This window comes from Lepidochelys kempii, chromosome 4 (assembly GCF_965140285.1).
Source record: "Lepidochelys kempii isolate rLepKem1 chromosome 4, rLepKem1.hap1, whole genome shotgun sequence".
Taxonomy (NCBI): Eukaryota; Metazoa; Chordata; order Testudines; family Cheloniidae; genus Lepidochelys; species Lepidochelys kempii.
The window spans coordinates 52,981,518-52,999,998 of NC_136383.1; the positions used below are offsets into that span (position 1 = coordinate 52,981,518).

The following is an 18,481-nucleotide window of genomic DNA, read 5'->3' on the forward strand; positions in this document are numbered from 1 at the left end:
TGACCACTAGAAATGTCTGTGTAGACCTTCTGGGTTGATTTCTGACTGGAAATCCTCCAAGGCCCAAGGAGAGCTAACCACAAAGAGCTTCTCCATTTTTTCCATCCCACTTCAATCCCACAAGCCACAATGCCCTGATCTCCTAGCTAGTTTCCACAGTGTCTGGAGACCAACAGGGAAGAATCAAAGCTTCTGCTCCACCCATCCCATTGTCAGATTGCTCCTATTCTGCAATATTTTTCCTGCATTATTCTCTGATAGAAAGATGCTTGCATTATTCAGCTATGTCAGGGATCGGTAACATTTGGCATGTGGACCGCCAGGATAAGCCCTCTGGTGGCCGGGCCGGTTTCTTTACCTGCTGGGTCCACAGGTTCAGCAGATCGCAGCTCCCACTGGCCGCAGTTCGCCGCTCCAGACCAATGGGGGCTGCCGGAAGCAGTGGCCAGCTCATCCCTCAGCCCGTGCCGCTTTCCATAGCCCCCATTGACCTGGAGCGGTGAACCACAGCCAGTGGGAGCCGTGATCGGCCAAACCTGTGGACATGGCAGGTAAACAAACCGACCCAGCCCACCAGGGGGCTTACCCTGGAGGGCCAAACGTTGCTGATTGCTGTTCTATGTAGTGGAACAAGATAATGCTTGTCCAATGCTATTCCAGTATATGCAAGGAGGAAAGTTCCTATCAGATTCAGTCATCTTGTTTCGAAACCAAAAGAAATCCAGAAGTGATCATTAATCTTTGTACAATGGTGTCAGGATATCCTGGAAAGTAAGAATCTTGTCAGATTCACTCATCCAGCATCTGAATCAACATGATACTCAAACTAGAAGTAGGTGATAATCTATATCAGCCAATCTGCACTCACACTCATTATAGGACACTTTGGGACAAACATATATGGCCTCCTGCCAACCACCCACAGCTGTCAGCCTCCTATACCTACACCTCAGGAACCAGACCTGCTCCCATTGAAATTAGGTGCATACAGATTAATCCAAAGACCTTCCACTCTCATCAGTGGAGATTCTCCAGATTTACAATGGTGTAACAGAGAGCAGAATCTGGCCGATTGACACTTCTGCTATTTTATCAGGATCTGGCCCTTACTTACAGGTGGTCAGCAAAATCAAATCAAGATTTACAACTCCCAGATTAGCCCTTGGTACACCTATAAACAGAAGAGTGTATTTAAAGCACATTTTAATGTTAATTTACAGGATGTCTTCCTAATTTCTTAGGTCTCAGAAGTGTTTCCAACTGCCAGCTCCCACTATGGTCATCATGCCAGGATGCAAAATCTAACTGGGGCTTATTTGTTCGATGTTTGTACAACACCTAGCACAATGAGGTTACTCCCGATCTTGATTGGCACTTCCAGGTGCTATTGTAAAACAAAGAACAATAGTAATGCATTCTCTTTGGTGGCCTATCACTATGATGAAAAACAGCATTCATGCTGTCTACAGGATTAAGGTAAGTGACTGTTCCCTTCCCAGTATTCCATAGATGTCCTAAATCTTCTTTTCAAATAATGGACATGTAGTAAGAACCCTGGGATGAGTCCTGCATTCCTTACCTTGACAAAACTTTCATTGAAGTGAATGATAGTTTTAATAACTCCCTAAGGACTAAAGCCAAGATTTAAATAATTAAATAAATCAAAATCAGTGCCTATAAACAGGCCCCTGCATAAGTGGCCTGATTTTCAAAAGTGCTGTCACCTAACGATTCCCACTGAAGTGCTCAGCTCTTTTGAAAATCAGGCTGCTTATTAAGCTGCTATGTGAGGATTTAGAAGCCTAACTTGTAGGCACAGAATTTTGTAAAGCTTGGCTTTTAGATTATGGCCAGCTGACAATTTTAAAAAGCCATGAAATACTGCGGGAACCTGGGGAGGAGGGCAGGAATTAAGCTAAATTGCTATCAGTCTGCATGCTCCAATGCTGTTCGATGGTGAGTTTGCAAAGTACACAATGGGACATCACACTATGATGGAGTCTAGGACTGGGAAAGAACAACACTTCCCAGGCATATCAAAGGAGGAAAGCAGCAAAAATTTACATTACAAGTGTGCTGAAATGCCCCTAGCCTGCTTACGTGGGGCACTGAGTGCTCAGTCCAAAGCTCTCATTTTTTGTTTTTAAAAACACTCCTGGGTAAAGAATCTGTACACAAAGCTGTTCTCTTAACAGCAACAGGACAGCACCTTTGCTTTCCTTTTTGCAGTTTTGCTTTCAGACAAAAGTGAATGTAAAATAAGTGAGGGAGAACAAGTCCCCTGTGGGAAAACTTGTAGAAATGATCCTGAGAAAAAGCTCTTGTAGTTTCTTCCAAATTCTCTCATTGGAGCTGCAGATGGGATTTGCTCCCCTGCAAAAGTAGTACTGAGTTTGGCTTCCAAACCCCAGTGTCTCTGAATTTGCTCCAGGGCAGTGGCTCATTAATGTGTCTCCTGCAACTCTTTGCAGCACCTGGTATTAAAACACTGTGTGATTTAACTATTAATCAAAGTTATTAGCCACCCAGGATGCTTTTACTATGTTATTGACCAATTAAGTTATCAACCTGCACTAAGTTAACTTATTTGCTGTGAGAATATTTGAGAGAGAGAGAGAGAACTATATTAAATGAAACAATGAATTTACACTACTGTGGCTCTTCTGCGTAATGTTGATTGCTAATTTGGCTCCTGAACTACTGAGGTCTGAGTATCACTGCTCCAGGGCCTTCTGGCCTATGGCCTTAACTGTTTAAGTAAAATCATCCAATAAACTAGCTCTCCATAGGATTTCAGAAATGCCTGTATTTATTCAGTTGGGTAAGAAAAACAGACATTGTTGAGCAGGAGTCCTGCACGGAGGAGGCAGAATCCCTAAATTTGGCCCATCCTGAACAACATATTAGGTATCTCTAGAGAAAAGGGTGAAAGAGAATATATCCTCCCCACTCAGGCTATGGAGCTATTCTGAGTCGGCTACGATAGCCTAATAGCTCATCCTTCCCCAATCTGAAAGTGCTTTGAATCTTGTTGCTTACACACGTTACCCCACCCACTCCCACCCATGCTGTGAATGTGACAGGCAAGGAATCACTGCAGAGCTGGGCTCTGTTATAAAATGAGGTGCATATCTACTATGTAGCCTTCCTTTTGCCCAAAGCCATCGCCCAAAGTCCATCTCCATCCTGTACGTAGAATAGCCACACCATTTCCAATGCCATAGGGTGCTCCACAGCTGCAGAGGGATGGGCTGCAATTGCCCTGGCTTCATATGCTGCCTTTATTTTAGAAACTTGTTTTCAGCAAATAGAATGTAGCCCACCTTTTCAAAACACCACAGCATCACATTAAATTTCTCTAGCTTTCCACTAAGTAATTGATCAATATTAAAATCTAACCAGACACTTTTATAGCCACTAGCTTTTCATTACTTGCATTTGTTTTATCTTCCGACTTCATTCTAAAAATCCTTTGCCCTTCACACCCATCTTTCGGCTCATGAGACCATTTTGTTAAGCATCTTTTGACGTCTAAACAGAGAGCAACCCTGAAAGCCATTAAGAATGGAACTCTTTTATTGCACATTTATTGTAATTACAGAAACCTTTATAAAAGCAGCTCCTTTTCAAGCTTTGGATGCCAGATCTACCCAATAGGTTGTAATTCCTTCCTGCACTTTGTTAGACTTCATCCATCTGCTAAGTCATATAAACATATACCACCAACATACATGGCCCACATTCCCATAAGTCTCCTGGAGTAACTGGCTGGCAAACAGATTTGTTTTATTGCGATCAGCTTTCTTTTTTCCAACAGATGACCTTGTAAGGGTCTGTGTAATAAACTGTTGTGGGTAGAACACTGACATTTATGTCAGATTTCTGTTCTCTCATTTACACAGTATGTCTTAATGAACTTTAAAGTGATACCAAAAATATCAGTGCGCTTTGGAATCACAGAACGTTAAAGTTGGATCCTCAGCAGAAACAACACAAATGAGGTAAATTCACATAATTTTAAGCAACAGTTTAGCCCTATATGTACAAATGTCCAAGCTACGGTTGCTGAAAGAGGAATAACTTAGAGCTTTAGTGAGGTTGAATTTTCATCTACAATGATATTTTAACACATTTCGATTTTAATAATATGAAGTATTTTTGAGTACTCTGAGGAGAAAGTACAAACTCTGCTCATGACCACTTGCCTTGGCTTTTCTGCTGTAAGTTAGGTCTTTTTCCCAAGCTCATTTATTTTATTTATTTATTTGTACATTTCCTACATTTTAAACTCTGTAAATCCCAGGTACAAGCTAAACACCAATTTTTATTGGAAGTCGCTAGAGAATACGTGATCTGTCTCCATGCAACAATGTACGGTTCAACTATTTTTGTATTAACACAACTGCACATTGTGACATTTGTCCTATTTGTAAATAACATGTTACTTCCATATGATATGATACAATAAATATGCAAAGTCATTCTTGTGACTCTATTTCTGTGTAACTATAAGCCCATGGACCCGATCTTGAAACCCCTAAACAAGGCTAGATTGTGGCTGGGTGTGACATGCAGTAACATCTCCCCACTGCTTAGCAGCTGCAGCTGCCTGAAGCTCAGTCAACAAACTCAGCTTTCCACGAATAGAGGTATGGCTAACTGGAGAGGGAAGGAGTGAGGAAAGAGGCACTCTGCATGGTACAATCCCCTTTCAAAGGCTCACAATTTACAAGGCCACTTGCACAGTGAACTACAACTGTAGGAAGCAACAGCAACTCCTCCTCTCTGGCTTTGACACACCAGAGGAGAGTCTGAACTAATGGCAGGTGGTAAAGGACATCAATGAGAAAAGAAAACGTTCCATCCACCGCTGCCTGTGCTAATGGGAAGGGTGGATATCAGGGTGCCTTTCAATGGCGAGCAGTGCAGCATACCAGCCTCGGCATGATCTGCAGCCCAAACTCCCCGCTGCTCGCTGGCTCTCCGAGGCAGCCCGTTTTCTCCTCTGGACAGGAAGAGCAGGTCCGAAGAATAAACGTGATCATTGGTCCAGAGTCTAATTTTGGACCAGTTTTAAACTGGCATAACTCTATTAACTACAGTGAAGTACACTGGCACAAGTGAGAACAGAATCAGTTCCATTTTTCAATAGACTACAGCGCTCACCATTCAAAAAGAGCACCATTTACCGGGCCGCTTTCCTTGTTTCCTATAATTAGAACAGGATATAACACACTGAACTAAAACAACATGGTGACAGTCATTGTACCAGAAACTAGATTTGATTTTGGGTCAACCATTTTGGAGAAAGTATTTTAATGCTATTACAGCCTTCGTTTAAGGACTGACAGCGAACACTCAAAAGGGGTGCATTTAAAAAAAAATGTAATTTTTATGGAATGTTACACTTAGGGCCTGATCCTGCAAACCATCCACACACAGAACTTCCATTAGCCTCATTACATTGAATCAGCCAGGAAGTTTGCAGCACTTATTATGAAAGCATATAATGATAGATGTTAATCAGTCTGCAAAATTCAATGGACAATTTCTGCTATGGTAATACCACAGAATGAATCTTCCTGTCTTCCCTCAACTAGGGCCCATATGCAGAACTCCTGTTAACTTCAATAAGAATTCAAAATGCAAAACACTTGCAGGATTGAGCCCTTGTTAAAACAAACAAGCAAAATACCCCAACTATTTCATTCATTTCATTTCGTTACTGCAAAAGGCAAAATAGTGCATGCATTACCAGTGTTCATAAGGTGAATAATGCCAAACTGACATCACTGAAAGCTGAAGTACTCAAAACAGATACCTGCACAGCAGATCCTTGACTGGTGTGCTTTGTCATAACTTCGTTTAAGTTGTTATAGCTATGACAATTCACATCATGTAAAGATGGCCCCAGCATAGGTGACAGCAGTACAAATTTAACGAGGCTGCCCTATCAGCAGCATACCAGTATCTCAGTCTTGATCTAGAGCACGGGTCGGCAAAGCAAAGCCAAAGACAGCATGCGAGCCAATTTTTAATGGCACGCTGCTGTCTGCTGCGGACCCCAGCAGACAGCAGCGTGCCACTAAAAATCCTGCCCGGTCCGCTCTTCTCCGCCCTCCCGCCCACCGCTCTCTCCTTGCAGGACAGGCAAGCATCCCCCTTCCCCCCGCCTCTTCCCCCAGTGTGCTGGGTTACTGCCACTCCTTCTCTCCCTCCCTGTGGCCAATCAGCTGACGGCCCTTGCTACAGAGGGGGAGAGGGAAAAGCGGAGCTGCAGCGCACTTGCGCTCTCTGCTCCGGAGACCTTGGGGAAGGGGGGTGGAATCAGGGCATATCCCCTCCAGCCCCCTGCCACTCAGGGCAGGTGGCTGGGAGCACCCCCACGGCCCCAGCCCACATGCCCCAGCCCTCTGCCCTCACCTCTGCACCGCCCTCACACACTCCCAAGCCTCTGTCCTTACCCCTGCACCCCCCCACAACGCCAGCCCTGACTCCGGCACCCTACTCACACACCCCCAGCCCCCTGCCCTGACTCTTGCATCCCCCACATCCTCACCTCCACCCTGAGCACCAAACGGGAGTTCCTGCACACACACGCACACACACAGTCCCACCTGCACCCCTTGCACCAAATGGGAGCTGCCCAGGTAAGAGCTCCACACCCAAACCTCCTGCCCCAACCCTGAGCCCCCTTCCTCATTCTAGCTCCTGGCCAGACTCTGCACCCCAACCCCCAGCCTGCTCCTTCACCCCCAGCCCTGTACTCAGTGCACTCCCGCCCTCATCTCAGTGCAGAGAGAGGAAGAGAATGGCTAGAACCAGGGAGAAGGTAGGTACCCACTCTATGTGGACAGGGCCGGGACCCCAGACCGGCAGCGGGGCTGAGTGAGCCGTTCAGCCCACTGCTGGTCTGGGGTCCCGGCCGCCGGCACTGCTCAGCCCGCTGCCGGTCTGGGGTTCTGGCTGCCTGCCCCTTGCCAGCCGGGGTCCTGGCCGCAAGACCCGCTCAGCCCGCTGCTGGCCTAGGTGAACGGAACCCCAGGCTGGCAGCGGGTTGAGCGGGCTGGCAGCGTAAGATCAGCATTTTAATTTAATTTTAAATGAAGCTTCTTAAACATTTTGAAGACCTTGTTTACATACGACAATAGTTTAGTTATATAATATATAGACTTATAGAGAGAGACCTTCTAAAAAACGTTAAAATGTATTATTGGCATGCAAAACCTTAAATTAAAGTGAATAAATGAAGACTCGGCACACCACTTCTAAAAGGTTGCCGACCCCTGATCTAGAGGGACCACCTAGATGGTGTGCTGGCAATGTAGTGTTCAGTCTCCATGCTGATTCTGTTCTTGGTCTCTCTGCTGACACTATTAACAAGAGCCACCTATAGTAATATTAAGTTTTTGTAATGAGCATGGCTGATCACTAGGAACTAGATAGAACCAACACTTTCCACTGAACAGCAATCATATGGTAACATCTTCTAGTTACTACTGAACTGTGAGAAGATTTGAATTAGCAACACCATGGTGAAAGATTTTGTAACTCATTAAGAACTTCTTACACCATTTAGTTTTCCTTAGCAATTTACATTAATTTTAACATTATATATTTAATAAGTGATTCATCCATTATCTCAGTATAAAACTGTATGCAAAACTCATGAACTTGCAGTAAAATAGAGTGAAGTATTTTATAATTCCAATATCAATACTATTCTGTTGCTGGATCTCATTTTAAGATATAGTATATATAAGAAGTATAACCTTACCATTGTCTTCAATAGAGAAGTAGATGATGTCACTGGTAGAACTATCGCCCTCTTTCAAGACATAGCTGATCTTCATTTCATCAATATCAGCTGATAAATGAAACATGCTAAGTGAATCACCACAGCATTTTACTGCAAAATATAACACTTACCAATAGATTTTGAACTTTAGTATTTTAATTTAGTAAACAATATTTGATAACATTCTCATAAATTACTAATTGTTTTTGAAGAATAATACTTTAACACTGTTCTTTGTCAAACAAAGAAAAAGCCAGTTTTAGAAGATGTATCACTTTAAATTGTATAAACAAGAACTCAAACTCTATTGCAGTAGCATTAGTTCCTACCATGGTCCTTGCTCTGCAGTTCAGCAGTAATTAACCTGATTATTAATTTAAAGCTAAAAAACTAACTTCTGTTTTGTTTTAATCTGTTCTTTAATATAGTATTTAAAAGTTTAAATTAATTGCAAATTCTAGTTTTCAGAAACCCTTCACCCATTATAATGAGAATGACTATGCTACACCTAAATTGTACATTGGGGAATAAAACTTGATCCCCATAGTTTTGTGCTTTAAAAAAAAACAAAATAAAAAAAACCCCAACAACCTGTACCACACAACTATTTCAAATGACTGGGTATCAGATGAAATAGTGTGGAAATTTTAATTAATTTTACTTTATAGTGACTATTTCTGAATTTACTAAAAGTCTGATTCAAAGCTCACTGAAGATCTTTTACTTTTGCTTCTTCACACACAAGAAATAAGTTGACAGTTTCAGTTTTAAGTGAACATTCTTTGTGCATCTTAAAGTACCCATTTCTTCATACCCAACTCAGCAATGCAAATGTCCTGGATCTAATGCTACCCTGCCATACATGGGTGTTAACTCCTGTGGACTTCAATAGCAGTGGTACCTGCTTGCCTCATGGTTGATTTCAGTACTTTTAGTTAAACTGAAATCCTAATTCTTTACAGGTGTGGAACATTTGCAGCTGAATTGTAAACAAATTTTACTACATTAGAGCTTGAAAGATTAACCGAAAGACTTTTAAGTAAAGTGATAATAAAGAACGAAAAATCTGAAATCATACAGATTTTCAACCTAATAGCTTTTTCTTCTTTCTCTAAATCCAGAAACAAAGGTGGCTGCCTTCCCCCTTTTACCTTTGTCCCTACTTTGTTCAGGAATCTACCCATGGGAGCTGGACCAGAGATCTAGGGTCAAAGCACTTCTGGGGCCAAATTAAGACTTGATTCTCCCACATAAGAGATGAGTAACTCCACATTGCTATCAATGGGAATTACTTATGTCCTGTGACAGAACAATACACACCATCAGTAAATCTCCAGACATTTTCAGCCCATTTTTACAGATGGTGAAACCAAAGCAGAAACGTGGAATGACTTCTCATAACTTACACAGCAAGACAGGAATAGAGGCTAGGGCTACACTTTTCAAAAGTATTTACTTGATTTAGGCTCTGAAGTCCCAGTTTCAAATGTGATTTAGGCACCCCTTTCAAGTCTCATTGAAAGTCAATAGGGCATGTGCTCCTAAATCACATAAAGACAGGTTTCAGAGTAACAGCCGTGTTAGTCTGTATTCGCAAAAAAAAAAGCAGTACTTGCGGCACCTTAGAGACTAACCAATTTAAGCATAAGCTTTCGTGAGCTACAGCTCACTTCATCGGATTCATACTGTGGAAAATACAGATGTTTTTATACACACAGACCATGGTGCCACAAGTACTCCTTTTCTTTTTTTGTAAATCACATAAAGTATGTCTACACAGCCTGTGGAAACAAACCAGCAGCAAGCCTCCCAGCCTGGGTCAACAGATTCGAGTTTGCAGGGTTCATGCTAGTGCTCTAAAAATAGCTGCGTTGACACCACATTGAAGTTGCAGCTCAGGTTCTGAAACCCACCACATCTCTAGGCTTTAGAGCTTGAGCTCCAGCCCAACCTGCAACTTCAAAGTGCTGGCTACACAGCTAGTTTTAGAGCACTAATGTAAGTCCCACAATCCCAAGTCTGTTAACCCAGGCTCACAGCACGGGCTGTGTAGAGAAACGCTCAGGTGCTTTTGAAAATATTACCCTGTGCCTCCTGATGCATTGTACCAGGACCTGACCACACGTTAGGGATGTTATCAAGTCTTGCAAGTAAGAAAGAGAACTTTAGGTTAAGTGTTGGCAGGTAAAACAAGCCTTTCAGCTTCCTTTTAAAATGTATTTATTTGTAATTTCAAGGCTACCCATGTACCTTGTAAATGGTTTAAGATCTTTAAGTTTTTGTCATTATTTTTAAAAGACAATCCAGTTTAACCTTAAATTACCTCACAGGTGAGCAAGTGAATTGTCTAAGGTATATTCCTGGATCTAAAGGCTGTAAATGAATAAATCCATTATCACCAACCTTGTGTAAATGTGTAAATGCTCTCATTTCCAAGGCCAATATTCATGATGAATCCATGGTCTGGGCTATCTGTGATTTTGTACTTCAGCAGTTTGTGTGGGCTGTCTCGGTCTTCTGCCTTCAGTGACTTGCTGGTGATCAAGAAGCCCAAGTGTCCAGTCGGAAGGTTTCTCAGAGTCGGGGCACCTTTGTTCACCACTAACTGTGGCACCCCATTGTCCTGGGGATTGATCTGGATCTTCAACGTCTGGGGTTGATGAGTCTCCAGAATGGTGTCAGGGAAAATGTAAAAGTCTGTGTGGGTCCCGTCAGTCATAGTGAACGAGAAGCTATCCTGGCTTGTTTCTGTACCATCATGTCTATAGCTGATCAGATTCTCATTCAAATCTAATTTGGTGAAGCTGGTCACAGGATAGCTGCTGTTATATAAAATCCAGCCATGGACAGGGACCTGGGTAACCGTGAAACGGAGCAAATGGTCAGGGGTGTCCTGATCTTCCACAGTCAACTCAAAGGGGGTAATCAGTTTGGTCTTCCCTTCCTCTACTACAAGGTCATGGATAGTCAGAATTGGCTTTTTATTGTCCACGTCTGTAATGGAGACTCTGAAGGTGCGGAAGACCGGATTATAGCCATCTGTCACTTCAAACTCGAAGCTGTCCATCTTCACCTCATCCTCTGCAGTGTGGATGTAGTAAATCTTATTGCCAGCTAGCTGGAGCTGAGAGAAGGAAGCAACAGGCACCCCAGGACTGTCTGAGCTCTCTAAGTGCCCTCGGCTAGGGGCCCGGGTGATGCCAAAGCGCAGGTTCTCATCAGGGCTGTTAATGTCACTAGTGCTGAGCAGGTCAGTTGTGAGCGTCACCTTCCCACCCTCTTTCAGAGTTACTCCTTTGTTAATCACCTCAGGAAAGACTATGTCAATGCCGCTGATGGTAATATAAAAGTATCTGTCTATCAAGGGGTTAATGCCATCAGTGACATCAAATTTAACCAGGTCACGGACCCCTTGTTGGCCAGTATGAGTATAACGGATAAAACCATGGTCTATATCATCCTGGGTGAAGTTCATGCCCACTGTAATATTGCCTAATGGCTCCCCGCGTCTGCTCACATGCTGCAGAAGACCCTGCCTGGGTGCCAAGCGGATGATGTAGGTGAGGTTCCTGTCTTCTGAATCTATGTCTGTGGCTTTAAGGTCTCTGTTCGTGATGACCTTAGACCCACCAATCTCTATCTCCAGCCCATCATTAATAGTCATCCGAGGGGTCTCATCATCCATAAGGATCACCATGATCAGCACTTTCTGTTCCACTGTGTGCTGGCCATCACTTAGCTGGACTTTGAAGCTGTCCTCTTTAATTTCGGAGTCATCATGCTCATAGACAATGCTGGAGGCCTCCTGGATCTCCTCCATTGTGAAGTTGCGGATAGGTATGGCACCAGTTGCCAGCTGCTGCACAATTTGCCCATGCTTGGGGGGAACACTGATGAAGAAGTGCAGGTGGTCTGGGGGAAGATCAGCATCAGAGCCATTGAGGATGGGCGTGTCAATAACCAGACTCATCCCCTCCAGCACCACAAACTCACGCACAGACAGCTCAGGCTTTTCATCATTGGTAGGGATGATGATAATGGGGAAGAAGTGGTGTGGGGAGACGTTGACGCCATCAGAGCAGCAGAAAGTGAATCTGTCCTCTAAGGGCTCCACCCCCTTGTGGATGCTCTGAACATAGCTGATATGTCCCAGGTGAACATCTTTGATGGAGAAGGTGCTAATGGCAGTGCCAGCCCTAGACTTTTCAGACCCCGGGGCTGGAGAGATGTTCTCCAGGTATCCAGAAGTGGACTGAACAGTGATGGTGCACAAAATGTCATCTATGGGAGTATCCACATCCTCCACATCCAGTTGCTGCTGGGCCAGGGCTTTCTTTCCTCCCTCTGAGACAATGAACAGCTCGGGCCCCACAATCACTTTAGGTGCAATGCTGTCCACAGGCAGCACAGTCACAGACACACATACCCCTTGCACCGTGCTGCCTCCCACCACCCACTCATGGGAGAGGTCAGAGATGGTCAGATTGAAAGAGTCATATCTCTTCTTCAGGCCAATCTCTCCACCAGTGTGAGCATAGACTATTGTCCCACTGATAAGGTCTTGCTGGGTGAATCTCTCCATGGGCACCCGATTTACCAGAATGTCACCCAGCTTGGGCGGATCCTTCACAAAGAAAGTCAGTGCCAGATCATCAGTATCTTCATCTGTGCCCTGGAGAAGGGAAGTAGTGATCTCAGTGACACCATTTTCTAGCACGTCAATAGAGGGTCCCAGCAGCCCATTACCACCAGGTAGAGTGATGCTAGGCCTTTCATCGTCCACTGGCTGCACAGTGATCCTAACAGTGATTGGCACATGGTGGATGCCATCACTCACTTCCAGTTGATAGAAGTCATTGGTGGACTCATCACCACTGTGCTGGTAGGATATACGCCCACTGGCAATATCATCTAGCAGGAAAGATTCCCCCTGGACCATCAGCCCCTCCAGGTAGCGCAGGTGGCCATGCTGGGGTGCCTGGTTTAAGATGAAGACAATTTGGTCTGTGTCCGTGTCCTGGTCAGTGGCATCCAACTGACTGGTGGTGAGAAGGAAGCTGCTCCCCTCGAGCACAGTGAAGCCCATGTTGGTGATCTGGGGTGGCTGGTTGTCCACTGGCTGCAGGAAGATTGTGAAGGTCCCTGGCATAGAGTTGCTTGCTGAGTCCTCTACACTGTAGTTAAATTGTACCACCCTTGGGGTGATACCCAGCTCCTGGTCAGGAGGCCGGTATGCCACCTTCTGATGGTTGACCTGGGCTTGGGTGAACTGAGTAATGGACACCAGAGGGTTGTCAGCCAGCACGATCTCTCCAGCCAGCAGAGGGTGGTTCTCATCTATGTCAGTTGGGGGTGTAAGCAGGGTGTATTTCAACTCGCTGTCATCTGTGTCCAGGTCAGTGTAGCACAGATAGCGCTTTCTGAATTGGGTCACCTGGTACTCCAAGACTGTCATCTGTAGGCTAGTGCCTGGGTATAGCTGTGGGGGCAAATTGTCTACTGGTTGCACTTTGACGGTGAATATTTGCTCCCCAGACTGGTTAGGGGGCTCATTGTCATCCTGGAGGCGGAACACAAACTGGTCTATCACAGGACTGGTGCTATGGGGTCCTGTGTGCCTGTAGAACAGCCTTCCATCCAGGATGTCCTGCTGCAGCCATTCACTCACCACCTTCTCATACACACCCTCACTTTCCACAAAGTGCCATGAGGAGGCCTCCTCCATGTCCTCTTCCCTCTCATAGGATGGTGGTGTCTCTGCCTGGCACAGGAGAAGCTCACCCAGGCAGTGGGAGTGTGAGGCGTGGGCAGACTCCTCAGGGTCCTTCTGAAGTATAAAGCGAATTGTCGACTCTTCAGAATCAATGTCAGTGGCGCTGAGAACGAAGGGTGAGATCTGGACAGCCTGGCGCTCTCTCAGCACCAGCCCAGTGTTGGCGTTGAGCAGGGGTGGCTGGTCATCAACAGGGGCGATGATGATGGGGAAAAGAAACTCCACCTGGTGCTGCCCGTCCTCCATGAGGAACACGGTGTTGTCACTGTAGCTGTGCTCACTGCCATCGTGCTGGTAAACTACCTGCCCAGCCTCCAGCTCGGCTGCTGTGAAGTACTCGCGGCCGGGTGGCGCGCCCAGTACCCTGAGCTCGCCATGTCGCAGGCCCCGTGTCACCCAGACCTTCACCTCGCTCAAGTTGTCCTCATCGCTTATCTCCAGAGTGCCAGACAGAGGCCTCGACTGCCCCTCAAAGAGCATGAGCTGGGGGCCAGCGGCTTGGCTGAAGGTAGCCACTGGGGCTAGCGTGTTCATGGGCTTCACCACCACCATGAAGGCAAAGGGCTGGGAAGAGGCGCCCTCAGGGTCCAGCACCTTCATTTCCATCTGGAAGATGCGCTCCTGGTCCGAGTCCACAGTGGGCGGCTGGTAGGCGATCTTCAGCTCCCTCAGCTCCCGCTGGGTGAAGGAGGTGAGGGGCCGGCCGGGCTCGTCGGTGCTGAGCAGGTAGCCCCGCAGCCGGAGATTCTCGCCTTCCCGCCCGCCGGGGCTGGGGCTGGGGCTGGGCCAGGGCGCGGTGAGGCTGAAGAGCAGCAGGTCCGGGGGGCTCTCCAGGTCCTCGGCCGCCAGCATGTCGGGGGTGAGGGCGGTGAGCACGAACTGACCCACCTCGGCCACCAGCAGCGCCGCGAAGCCCAGGGAGGGGGCCGTGTTGGCCGCGCCGCCCCGCAGCCGCACCGCCACCTGGAAGTACTCCGGCTCCGCGCCGGCCAGCAGCTCCACCCGCATGGGGATGGCGTCGCGGCGGGACCAGGGCTCGGCCGCCGTGTGCTGGTAGCGGATCCCCGCCCGCAGGAAGCGGCCGCACTCGCTGCTGTAGCCGGGGGGCAGCGGGCGCCCGTCGGAGTCCACCAGGCGCCCGTGGGCGGGCAAGGGGGCGCCGCCGTCGGACGGGGGCCGCGCGGTGAGGCGGCAGCGACCCTCGGGGAAGCCCAGCACGCTGGCGTCCAGGGGCGGGCTGAGCCCCAGCCGCGACTCCACCTCCAGCGGCAGGTGGCGGCGGAGCAGGCGCGGCGGCCGGGCCAGCACCTCCACCGGCAGCGCCAGGGGCAGGAGGCGCGGGCGGCGGGGCGAGCCCGAGCGCAGCTGGAGGCGCAGGCGGTAGCGGCCGGGGCGGGGGGCGCCGTAGTGGGTGTAGGTGACCTGGCCGGGGCCGAAGCGGCAGGGGAAGCGCCTGGGGGAGAGGGCGCCGGGGCGGGGCGGGCCCGGCTCTTCGCTCTCCAGCGCCGTCAGCTCGCACGTCTCCCCCGGCGGCACGCGGATCGCCAGGTCCCGCGCCGGGTCTAGCGCCACGGAGCGGCCGCAGGGCACCCGCAGCCCCCTGCCGGCCACCAGCAGCCCTCCGCCACCGAGTCCCGGGGGCAGGAGGAGAGGAAGCGGGTCCGGGTCCTGCTGCGCTTCTCGCCGCGCCGCCAGGCTGCACAGCAGCAGCCCGGCTAGCAGCACCAGGCAGTGATCACTAGCCATCGCCCCCTTTAGCCGGGGTGTCCTGCTCTGGGAGCCCGGCTGCTGCTGCACCGGCTGGGGCGGCTCCGCGGCAAGGTGCACTGGCCGCCTCCTCTTCTAGCAGCGGTGCGCTCTGTTCTGCCCCAGCCGGCTGCAGGTACGAAAGAGAAGCGGGCGGCAGCTCCTAGCACCGCCCCGGCGCAGCCTGACACAGCTCACCCGGGGACCCAGCGCCAGCCCTACAGCCTAGAGGAGAAAGCAGCTCCTGCACAAACTAACCCAGCCCGCAGGAGACAGGAACCCTCCTGCTGGGCTCTGATTTTCCACTACAGGGACTCACTCGTCTCTTCTGGGACTGCAGTGACTTCAAGTGACTGGGGCTCTAGTCCCACCACAAATGGCTCTAGGTTAGTGTGTACCCCCCTAGGGCACAAAGACTTCAGTTTATTCTCTGATATACTAATCTCTCACCTCACATAAGATGGTTTGTTGTGAACTACAGCTTCCCCATGCTTCCTTGGATCAGCTTTCAGAGCCAGACTCTGCACTCTGTTTAAACGCAATGTCTCTACCTTTACACAGGTGTCATTAAGAGCAGCATAGGGCTTTTCATCTCATCTCCTTCAATCAACTAACTATGTAACTGTACTATGATACAACTAATACTAAGCTCTTACATAAGAACCACAGCTGAAAATAATTAAGCTTGCTAAGTGCTGTCCAAATTGGGGAGAGTGACACTGGACCTGCTTCAAATCCCTTATTACCATAAACATCTTTCTCTGACTCTCCAACAGTGTTTAAGGAACAGGAGGGCATTCCAGACAGTTAAAAAAAAAAAAAAACACACCTGGTACTATCAATGCCTTTCCATACAGCATGCTATACATCTGGAGAAAACATACTTGCCCCTTTCCTAGTTTAGTGTCAAGTTCCATGGTGTGTATATTAAGAAGTGAAGTTTTGAGCCTACTTTGGAAAATTTCTGTTGCCGTTGAGTCACTATCTCGTTCTGCTAAACAAACACTAGCAAATCCACATGAGACAAGGCTGAGATTTTCAAACTATGGCATTAGGGAGGGAAGAGGAAGGCTTGAAAAACCAATTTACTGAATGGCTACTCTTACAGAGACAAGAAGGATCTTACCCAAACATATGCAACCATCATGACAAACTACTGTAACGGCCTTTTCTGTAAATATTGGTACGCAAATTACATTCATCGTAGTCTTTTTTTAAAATAACAAAAATCAAAAGCAAACATGCATTTAGTGATCACTAAAGTTATCACAACATTATGTGCTCAGTTTTTCTTAATTATTAAAATGGAAAGAATTGTAAAATCATATTTATGTTTTATGCTTTATTCTGTTCTACTGTTTGCAGTTTGGATAGTGAAAATAGCCTGGCCAGTGTTACATTTTCAGTAAGTTTCTTGTTAATTTCACTTTCCATCTTCATGTACCAGCTCAATGCTAGGATTGCCTACAGGGAAAATGAATGTTTATTTAAATCAATTTCCATTGGAATAAAACACAGTCTTCATTTTTTTAAAAGCACATTTTTAACAAGGTTTTTGACTAGATTTATCCTAATACTATTCTGTTAAGGGGACAAGAGTATAAAATACTTTTATCATTATATTTTATTTACTTTCTGTAATATCCTCTTAAGAGCTTGAAGAAAAAATACTAAAAATATTAACCCAGTTTATTTTCTTTAATGTTTGCCCTGCTACTGCTTCCATTTAAATCAATTGGTCTTTTGCCATGGACTACAATGAGACCAAGATTAGTCCCTATAAGTCTTTGTGTTTTAAAAAAAAAATTTTGGTCTAATTTGTGGTTTTTGCAGCAGAAAAGCTTTCAAAAAACTTCTAGTTTGTTCGTGTAGAAGCAGTAGGGAGCACACTGGGAGACCAGATACTACTTTTATCCAGAGCTTTATACAATTTACTGCTTCTGTTAGTTTTTAAATTTGCCAATGGTGATGTAAAGAGTAAAAACTTTTCCTCTCAGATATAGCATTTTAAGGTACAGTAGGATAAGCTATAGTTCTACACACTCCTTGGAGTGTTCTTTGGAGTTAAGACTTCAAGATTAAAGCATGGTTGGGAGCAATCAACTTTTATTGGGATTTGCTTTTCAGTGACTTAAAGCTGTACATTGTACATCAATATATGCATAAAATTATTTGGAGAGAGACAAGGTGGGTGTGGTGATATTTTATGGGACCAAATTCTGTTGGTGAGAGAGAGCAGCTTTGGAGTTTACACCCGAAGAAGATTATTTGTAATAACGATTGTATTAAGAATGCTATCCAAAATGAAGGCCAGATCCTGCTCACCGTCCTCACACAAGTAGTTTCACTGAATAAGGTGCTTGAATAAGGTGAGCAGGGCTTGGCTATTATGTTGTCTACTATTCATCATATAAGCAGCGTTCCACGTAATATGTATTGTGTGATCAGGGAATGTGCAGAATATATATTAGTCAAGCATTAGGAAAAAAGTATATAAAGGGCCTGTCACCACTGTGTTGCTCCAGTTGTACACCTGTGTAACTGACTGAAAAACAGGTGTACCATAGTGGTGAATCAACCCCTATATTTTCTTGAATACCTATCTAGCATCTATATTCTACACATTCCCTGATTAGGATCTTTTTTTTTTCTTTATGTTCTTCACAATTTTTGTTTCTTTATGTTCTCAGATGGAATTAAACAATAAAAAAAAAAACCCTTAGAGCAGCTCAAGATACAGGGTCAGATCCACAGCTGGTGTAAGTCAGTGTAGCTCCATTGACTTTAGTGAAGGGTCTGGCCCATCATTTCTAAGGAAGGATGAAGTAAGAGTAACACCTGTTTTGAGAGTTTAGTAAATGATAAAACATGTCAGAGGAAAATAAGATACTGACACAGTGTTCCAAATCTTCCCATGGAGAGTTAAACTAGCCGTGGGTGGTGGTAAGAAGTTCTTTGCAAGCTAAGCAGGAAAAATGAAAGTATTTGCCAGTCTTCTCTGATGTGAATCAATTATGTTGTTTTCTTATGACTCTAGTACATTTTGCTTTTTGTTGTGAAAGCACTGCTGCACAGAAATAACTTCTAGGAGGTGGCTAGGTAGAGTAATCCATTGTGATGACTCTGATGTACTACTGGGCTGACATTTCACAACAGACTACCAT

At 46.2% G+C, this 18,481-nt stretch overlaps 1 protein-coding gene across 1 annotated transcript in view; it reads right to left on the reverse strand.

Moving 5' to 3' along the window:
- FREM3 (FRAS1 related extracellular matrix 3) overlaps window positions 1-15,434 on the reverse strand; it is a 122,306-nt gene extending 106,872 nt beyond the window's left edge. Inside the window, exons 1-2 of the mRNA XM_073341227.2 lie at window positions 10,202-15,434; window positions 7,778-7,867 (exon numbers count right to left, since the gene is read on the reverse strand). Of these exons, the coding sequence (XP_073197328.2) occupies window positions 7,778-7,867; window positions 10,202-15,317 (5,206 nt within the window). The 5' untranslated portion in view covers window positions 15,318-15,434. The remainder of the gene's footprint in view (window positions 1-7,777; window positions 7,868-10,201) is intronic.
- Window positions 15,435-18,481: the final 3,047 nt, after the last annotated feature.